The sequence below is a fragment of the Myotis daubentonii genome, chromosome 5 (assembly GCF_963259705.1).
Source record: "Myotis daubentonii chromosome 5, mMyoDau2.1, whole genome shotgun sequence".
NCBI lineage: Eukaryota > Metazoa > Chordata > Mammalia > Chiroptera > Vespertilionidae > Myotis > Myotis daubentonii.
Genome location: NC_081844.1, coordinates 11212227 through 11220830, shown reverse-complemented (window position 1 = coordinate 11220830; position 8604 = coordinate 11212227). Strand labels below are relative to the sequence as shown.

At 53.2% G+C, this 8604-nt stretch overlaps 1 protein-coding gene across 2 annotated transcripts; it reads right to left on the bottom strand.

Annotated features, from left to right (window-relative positions):
- Positions 1-2579: 2579 nt before the first annotated feature.
- CCL25 (C-C motif chemokine ligand 25) lies at positions 2580-6454 on the bottom strand. 2 transcript variants are annotated; one of them, XM_059695884.1, is made up of 6 exons: positions 6310-6454; positions 6022-6123; positions 3851-3968; positions 3635-3753; positions 3209-3328; positions 2580-3092 (listed from the first exon to the last, which is right to left on the bottom strand). In XM_059695884.1, exons 2-6 carry the CDS (start codon positions 6092-6094, stop codon positions 3064-3066), a joined length of 459 nt encoding a protein of 152 aa, XP_059551867.1. In that variant the 5' UTR covers positions 6095-6123; positions 6310-6454; the 3' UTR covers positions 2580-3063. The 2 variants fall into 2 exon arrangements, with proteins under 2 accessions (XP_059551867.1, XP_059551869.1); XM_059695886.1 differs by having other exon boundaries at positions 2580-3063.
- Between the last annotated feature and the right edge of the window lie 2150 nt (positions 6455-8604).

The following is an 8604-nucleotide window of genomic DNA, read 5'->3' as shown; positions in this document are numbered from 1 at the left end:
TATGTCATGCCTCCATCTATAGCCCATGTGCTGTCCATTGACCTTGTGGATGGAGGGCTAGGACAGAGGCTGTTCTGTGTTTTCTTCCTCCTTAGAGATTGGCTAAAACCTACCCTTGGCCATGACTCCATGGCCCCCTATTTACCGCATTCCAGTTCTGCCAGCCTCTAACCATCATCCACTTGGTTTTTTCTCCCCAGGTGAGCCTAGCCAGCTTTGATGTGGAGATCCCGCTGACCTTGGACTTGAACCTCTCATGCCTAGGCTGGGCCGAGCACATCCTGGCGCTGCAGCTAGTGATGGAGAGTTTAAGAGGCCAGGTCCACTATGTTATTGTCCCCAGCAATAATCAGCTTCCTCCGCATGCATCACCTCTGTGGTCGCAGGTCCCTGCGGCTGCGGCGTCAGAGGCGAGAGCCTGGAACCTACCAGCTGGAGGTGGTGAGCATGGCAGGCGCCTGGTGCATTTGTGCAGAGGGACAGCCAGGGCCAAGGGTCCAGGCCTCGCGGCTGAAGGTTTGGCTACAGCTACTATAGCCTGGTCCCAGGCCCCTCCTGCAGCCCCCTGTCCAGACTCACCGCCTGGGCACCACCCAGCCCCAGCCTCATTCCATGGGTTTTGGGGAAAACTGATGAAACTCTGCTCGCTACACACTGCAGGGAGACCCTGGTGACGAGCTGGGGCCTTACTAAGGCCTCCATGCCTCCTCCTCTCCAGAGACAGGATATTTTGGAACTGTTGAGAATCCATCCCTGGTTGCAATGGCTGACCAGGTGGAACCCCGAAACTCAGGAAGAGTGACATGCTACGTTATTACCTCAGGCGAGATGAGTCTCTCCCCAGCAGTCTTTCCTGGAGACAACTGGAAGTTGTGGCCTGCACCTCCACCTCCCACATTAGGGTCAAGCAGGGCCCTGTGATTCACTGTATCTGGTCAATCTCAGGCTAAACTTCTGCACTGCACCAGAGGTGGGCATAGGGCTCATCCCTCCAAGCAGAAGGGCCCACAGGGCCCCAGCCAGAGCTGGTGTTACACAGCCATGTTCATGCCCCCTAAGGTTCCAAGGATGCCTTATATCAGAAGTGGAAAAACAATAGTTATTTTCGGGTTACGCCTGCCTCCTTAGCACGTTCTTGAGGTAAGTAGACACTGAGGGGCTACATGAAGAATCGGAGACCCTAGGAGGGCAGAAGCTATGGGGTGGGGGATGAGCTACAGTGCAGGGCTCTGAGCAGAAAGCATATAGGTGAGAGGTGGGTGGAGACACCTTCCACCTGGTGCTGGAGACACAGTCCTGGGCTACATACAGGCTCTGCCAATTCTCAGGCTTGTGTGTTTGGCATCAACTGAGCCCTCATGGGTTCACTCCATACTGATAAAAATGGCCTGGCTGTCGTGGCTCCATGGTTGAGCATCAACCTATGAACCAGGAGGTTGGGGTTTGATTCCCAGTCAGGGCACATGGCTGGGCAGCCTATCAATGATTCTCTCTCATCATTGATGTCTCTCTCTCTCTCTCTCCCTTCCTCTCTGAAATCAATAAAAAGTATATTTTTTAAAATATTGATGAAAATGGCTCACATTTCCAGACCACATACTACATATCAGACACCATTCTAAATATTTTCCAATTATTGACCCATTTGTTACTACAGCCTCATGGAATAGAGACTGCTATCCTCGTCCTTTCAATCATATTGCAGATTGAAAAACTGAAGCTCAGGGAGGTCAAGCAACTTACTAAGGTGACTCCAGGTTGGAGGCAGCAGAACTGGGTTCAAAGTCAGACAGCTGTGCCGTCACCTGCCTGGCCCTAGGTTGGGCCAGATCTACCGAGTTTGATGGCTGAGATTCTCATCCTGTTAACATGTAGTCAGTATGTGTGTGTCTACAACACAGATAGGAAATATTTAGTCCCCACAAACTTGTATGAGGCAGGCAGTGCTATCACTACATTTTATAGATGGGGTGGGGTGGGGGACTGAGGTTTAGAGAGTTTGTGGAATCTGCCTGGATCACAATAGCATAGTGAGGCCTGGATGTGACCCCGTTTCCTCCAAGTCTGGCTCCTGGCCCCAAACTACCTCTTCTCCTCTAAAGATGGTACACTTGCTTTCATTCAGAACATTCTTTGTCATGGATATGAGCTGCCTGAGGGCAGCACATTTGGTTACATTGAGTTTGAGTGGTGACCTGGACCCTGAAACTTGCCCCTTCCTCCTCCTGCAGAGCAGTCACTGAACTCTGTCCTAGCTGGGGTCGGGTTCACCCAAACTATCAGGAGCTTCTGGGCACCCATCAGCGCTTACAGAGGCTTCATCCATTAGCCGGTTATGACAACCCAGGGACCTGGGCAAAGCAAGCATGTGACCCCACTTTATAAACCAGGAAGGAGGCAGCAAGAGAGTGGCGCGGTTTGCTCAAGGTCACCAGCTGAACATGCACCCGGTCCTAGATCTAGCAATCCAGTGCTCGGGCCCCCGGAGATGTCTGCTATCCTGGAGTGAGAGGGGACCATGTGGAATTCAGCACAGGTTGGGACTGGCACTCCATAATGAAACGTGACAGAGACAGGAATGATGTCCCACCAAAGTTTTATTTTTAAAAGCACAGCTCAAGAGGGGTGTCCGTGGATGGACTAGAGCTTTGCAAGGGCCCAGAGGGACATAGGCAGGTGTGGCCCCAGAGTAGATGACAAAAGACTGCAAATGGGTGGTGATCCTTGATGATTGTCCATCAGAACCATTGGCCAGGGCAGGCTCTGGTTCTCAAAGAAAACAAAGGGCTCCCTCCTTACAGCTGCCTAAGGAGCAGGAGGTGGCGGGGTGAGAGACCAATGCAGACTTGGGTACAGGCTTGGAGAGTTGGCTTGAAGGATAGAGCAATTGGGGGGCTGCAAGGCAACAGTCACGGTGGAGAAACTCCAGCCCATCTTGAGTTGATTGATCCTGGAGATGTGGTCTCACAGTCCTGCAGGAGAGATTGGAGAGGACTGGAGAGGACGGTAGGTGACAGAGTGGAGTGGAGCTGAAGTTTCCTGGGCTGGGTCAGTTGTGGACACCTAGGACGCTCTCATGTGAACCTGTGGGGCTGACCACCGAACCAACCCTCCTTGGTCCTGCTGATGAGTCCTCGACCCAATCTGGGCTCATTATGAGCCCTCATCATGATGAGCCCAGAGATGGTAACATGATCCAAGTCCTTACCTGGATTAGCTATTGTTGGGAGGGAGGCATTCCTCTTGCTGCTTCCGATGCCACCTCTAAACAAGGAGTGGGGAACCCTGTAGGTTCCAGAGCTCAGCTTCTTCCCAATAGTGTGAGAGCCTGTCAGAAAGATGGAAATAGAAACAGATAATAGATTCATCAATTCCCTTTGAGCACCTGGATCCAGCCAAGCCTGAAGCCATTAGCTGGTCATTTGAACTGATGAGTTTCCCATTTGCTTGACTTTCCCATCTCTGGCAATTGAAAGTGTTTTGACTAAAAGAATTGCTCATTCACTCAGTCTCCCACTCCCCAGCAACTGGCTTTCTTTGGGGTGTGGGCAGCTGTCAGCGTGCTAGGCTGCAATCCCCTCCTTTGGGGGTTGAGAAGCTCAGTAGCCTGCAGCTGGGCTGGGGTCTCACCCACCTTGGAAGTTTCCCGAGGTGCCTTGGTGATGCTTTTTCCGATGATTCAGTAACCTCATCCCTTCTTGTACCCACTTGGCCTTTGGGTTCCCACATACCATCTTGCGAGGGAAGTGGAATCTGTGCAAGTGGGAGTGAAGTGCAAGGTTAATGTGTAAGTGGGAAGCAAAGTTATGTGTGAGCTCCCACCCACCTTAGCCCCCATTGTCCCACTCACATCACAGCGGGTAGGTTACAGCTCCCACTCACATCCTGGTGATGGTAACTATGGGCCCGCCGGAGCACAGTCTGCTTGATGTAGGGATGGTAAGCCAGGCAGCAGTCCTCAAAGACACCTGCAATCACACAGTCACCCAGGCTCACTTTTCTTTTTTGTATTTTTATTTTTGTGGTTAATCCTCACCTGAAGATATTTTTTCCATTGATTTTTGGAGAGGGAGGAAGGGAGGAAGGGTGGGAGGAAGCAAGGAGAGAAACATCAAGTTGAGAGAGACATTGGTTGCTTTCCCGCATGTGCCTGCAACCCAGGTATGTGCCCTTGACCTGAAATTGGTGCACAGGCCATTGAGTGACACAGCCACGGCCAGGCTCAGTTTTCTATGTATCTGTGTGGCTGCATTTGCACTGGGTGTGCAGGCACAGCCACCGATGTAGGCGCCCTCAAACATATCATGACTGTCCCAGGCCCTATGGAGGCTGAGGGACAGCCCAGGTGATAAGGAAGCCGTTAGGCTCACCTTTGGTCCTTGATATGGGGACAGCTGGCAGGGGTTGGAGAGGGCCTGAGACCCTGGCTAGGAAGGGCCCAGGACCTCAAAATGAATGGGAGACCAAGGCCATTTCTACTCCTGCTCTGGGACAGAGGGCAAGGAGGGCAGATGCAGTACCCTGAGGAGGGGCCAGGGGCCACCACTGCCATCTGGGTCCCTCTTCCTAAAATGAGTGGGCTGGCCTGCTGTTCCTGATGCCTGGTTCCTGCTCCAGATTGGCCTTTCCCCACCTAGGTCTACCTCAGGTACCTCCTCTCTGTTCCCATCAGAGTCACCTTTCTGAGTCACCTGACCAGAAACCAGGAGGTCTCTGTTCATTTACCCTTTAGTTGAATAAAAGCATTTAGAGTTCCTACTCAGAGCCAAATGTCTGGATAAACAGAAGGGAATTGGACCTAGTGTTGTCACCGGGGATGTCCTGGCCTAGCAGGAAGACCAGTAAATTGATCTATGCTGGGAGGGGGAAGTTCAGAAGGGGAGGCACTCAGAGGAGGAGGTGCTGGTGCCAGAGGGTCTGGAAGCAAAGGATGAATTGATGCAAAAGATGGTACAGAGGCCTTCAAGGGATCTGTCCCTCTACTGGCCCTTGGAGTGACCATGACTAAGCCCTGGCAGAGTGAAGCCAGAAGGAGGGGTAAAGGAGAGGGCAAGAATGGTCCCAGAGAGCAAGGGGCAGTGGAGTCAAATGGATCCTGGGGCACAGTGTCAGGCAAGCAGTTCCTCAGGCTGGGGGCCAGGATCAAAGGGCCTGGGCTTGCCTGCCTGCTGGAATGGACCTCTGATACCAGGGCAATGGAAACTAAGCCCAGCCCCCTCTGGGGCAAAGGCTAAGATCTGCTGGGGGACAGGAGAGAGCTAGTAAGGGGTGGGTGGGGCAGGTGGACCTCGACCCTGCCCCGCCAGCTGCTGGGGTTCGGTTGGCTCCCCTGGGCCCACTGCGATGGAGGGCACCGTGGCGGGTTCCTCTCCTGGGGTATTGCATGCCCAGAACTGGCTTTTAGTCGCCAAAATCCTCAAGTGCCTAATCTAGGGAGAGGAGGGAAGATATTTCCCAATAATAACAGTAATTACTGTTGGTGCTGCAGGCACTGGGCCAAGCGTTTTGCAGGCATTAGTCCGTTGGATCTTCATGGCCCCTCTCTCTACAGGGGGAATTTGGAGCCCCACTTTGCACATGAGGAAACTGAGGCCCATAAAGGCTGAGTAGTGACCCTCAGCCTGACCATCCAGTTAGCCCGGGTTGGGGGAAGCTGGGAAGAGGACCCTTTCCTGCTAGTCTCTGGGGCCCTACAGGGTGAGATCACTGCAGTGTGTCCCTGGTGACAAGGGGCTAGGCCACTATGGGAGCCACCCTCTGCTTCCCACACTCCCTGGGCTGACTGGAGTCCCTGCAGGAAAGACTCGGGTCATGGGCTTTGGTGGAGGCACCACAGGGACTGCACAGATGCCAGGAGTTTCCGCATGCCTGGGGATGGGGTAGCTGTCAGAGAATCTGATGGTGGAAATCAGCTCAGACTTTTAGAGGAGGGGATAGGCAAATGGGAGGGGGGCAGACGGATGGATGGATGGGAAGGGGGGGACGTGGGGGGAGGAGAGTAGGTATGGCCCCAGACAGTACCTTGAGCTTGGACAGCAGGGGCCCAGGTGCCTATGAAGCAGGTCATTAGGCAGGCCAGGAGCCACAAGTTCATGGTGCAGATTTGTTCTCCTCCTCCTGATCCTTGAGGGATAACAGGGGAGGTGGGAGGGGGGTAAGGACACCAAATGGACAGTAGCAGGCACTGGGATCACCCCCCTCCCATCTCAAGCCAGGACCCTCTGCAAGGGAGGCAGGCAGCACAGGATCGGGCCCAGTGGTTCCTGGGAGATCAGCTGCTGGTCTCGGTTGCAGCGAGGGGACACTTACCAAAGCCTACGGGGCTCCTGGTGCCTCTGGAGTATGTGGCAAGCTCTCCTGCCCACTAGCCAGCAGGCGTTCTCGCTTTATAGATGGAGCCCCACCCTGCCCCACCTGTCCTCCACCCTCTTCCTCCTCCTCACCTGTTCTCCCACTCCACCTCCAGGCTTCTCTCTCCTGCCCCGCCCTCCTCTCTTCTGTTTCTCTTTCTAGCTCCTTTCTCCGAGGTCAGGACACATATGGAGGGAGTTGGGGGCAACTGGGGATGAGAGGATCCAAATCAGGAAACAATGACTCCCTCAACTAACTACTCAGAGGTGGAACCGACAGAGGTTTGGCTTCCTTGGCAATAAGAGGCTGAAGATGCATGCAGATGGACAGCCCAGCCCTGCCAGGCCACTTGAAGGCTGGCTACCCTGTGACCCCCCACGACTTCCTTCCCTATCCCAGGCCTCTCAGCCAGCACCCTGCTTTCTCCCTGAAGGACCCTTTCTCCTCCTCCTATTCCCTCTCCTCTCAAACACCTGGGTGGCTTCTTGGGGACAGGTGTCAGGCTGCCTAGAGCCCAGGAAACAGACTTCACCTCTGCTCCCCACTCCCAAGCCACCTGTTCTCTTGGGACCCTGACTTCACATGGCTTTTCTCTCCTTCCACACAACGGGGTGACTAATGTCACAGAAATGATCTGGTGTTGAGAACAGGAAAATCTATAGAAACAGAAAGTAAAATTAGTGGTTGCCATGGGCTGGGAGGAGGGGAGACTGAGTGACTGCCAACGGGTTGTTGGTGGTGTGTTGTTTTTTTGTTTGTTCTGAAATTAGACAGTGGTGAGCCCCCAGCGACTGAGAATACAGTAAACATTACAGAATGGGCCACTTGCAATGGGTGCAACATACATATGTGAATTTTATCGAATATTCTTGAAAATAATCTCAATAAAACTATTAACTACAACAAATAGATGTTCTGGTTTTGGAAGAAAAGTCAGGAGCCCCATGTAGCCACACCACCAGGAGTAAACGCCACACTAGCAGTGTTACAGAAGACCGGGAAAACCAAGCAATGCCTAAGAAATGGAGTTACACTGTTTTACTATGCCTGTGGTCTTAGTGGAGTCACCTCCAAAAAAAATCTGAGCCAAAAACATGGAGGAAGCTTTACCTTTTTATATCTTTCCAGCCCTTTGCCTCCCAAATAAGAGTTTTTCCAGACCTTCTGCAGACTTTACAAAGAGCTCTATGTAAGTTATTTTTGCAGGCAGTTTGTAATCTTGAGCACAGCACAACTTAGTAGATAACTAACAGGCACCTGGTATGGGGGTGGGTAGAAACAGCAGCAGAGCGGCTTGCAAGGCCAGACAGTTGAATTCCTAGAACAAGACTATTTATGCAAAGTGGAAAATTCAAACAGCAGTTTTTACAAATAGAGGTTAATATATTATAGAGAGCATTAGCCTTTAGCCTTCTCAGTAGGCATCTCTTCTTTCCCTGGGTTCTATGGCCCAGCTGAAATAGGGATGCGGGTGAGGGAGGGAAGATGGGGTGCAGGTAGGGGAAAGGGAGCTCTGCAGAGCACTCACAACTGATCGCTTTTAACTTTTTAAAAAATGTTTTTATTGATTTTAGAGAGAAAAAGAAATAGAAACATCAATGAGAGAGAAACATCAACATGAGAGAGAAACATGAATTGGCTGCCTCCTGAATGCCCCCTACCAGGGATCGAACCCACAATCCGGGCATGTGCCCTGACAGGGAATCAACCCGATGACCTCTTGGTGCATGGGTCGATGCTTAACCACTGAGCCACAAGGCCCGGCTGCTTTTAACTTTTAGTTTCCGGCATTATTAGCTGTAGACCACTCTGGGTATTTATAACAGCCTGCACCCCTTTTTCATTTCTCCTGCTCCACCGGAGTCCGTGGTGGGGCAGCTCCTCGCCCCTGCCCTAGCTGAGTCGAAGCTGGCTGGTTGGGGCTTGGCGTGGGGCGGGCCTTGATGAAGGCGCTGGACTAGGGGCAGAGCTTTCTGGGTGGGGCTTACACCTCAGGGCGGAGCCGACAGCCCTGCCCCGTCCCATCCCGGTGCCGCAGTCCCGGGTGGGTGAGGCTGGGCCCCGCCGCGGCTCCCGCGTGGCTGCGGGCGTGGGGACGCGGCGTGGCGAGCCCGGGCCAGCCTCCGGCCCACTGCCCCTGCCTTCCCCGCTCGTGGGCAGCGGCCAAGACGTGTAGTTTTCCAGACTTAGCCCAGGTCCCGGGCGAGCGAGTCCCTCTTCCCGCCCACTCTCAGTTTGTTCCAGCGCAGCCTT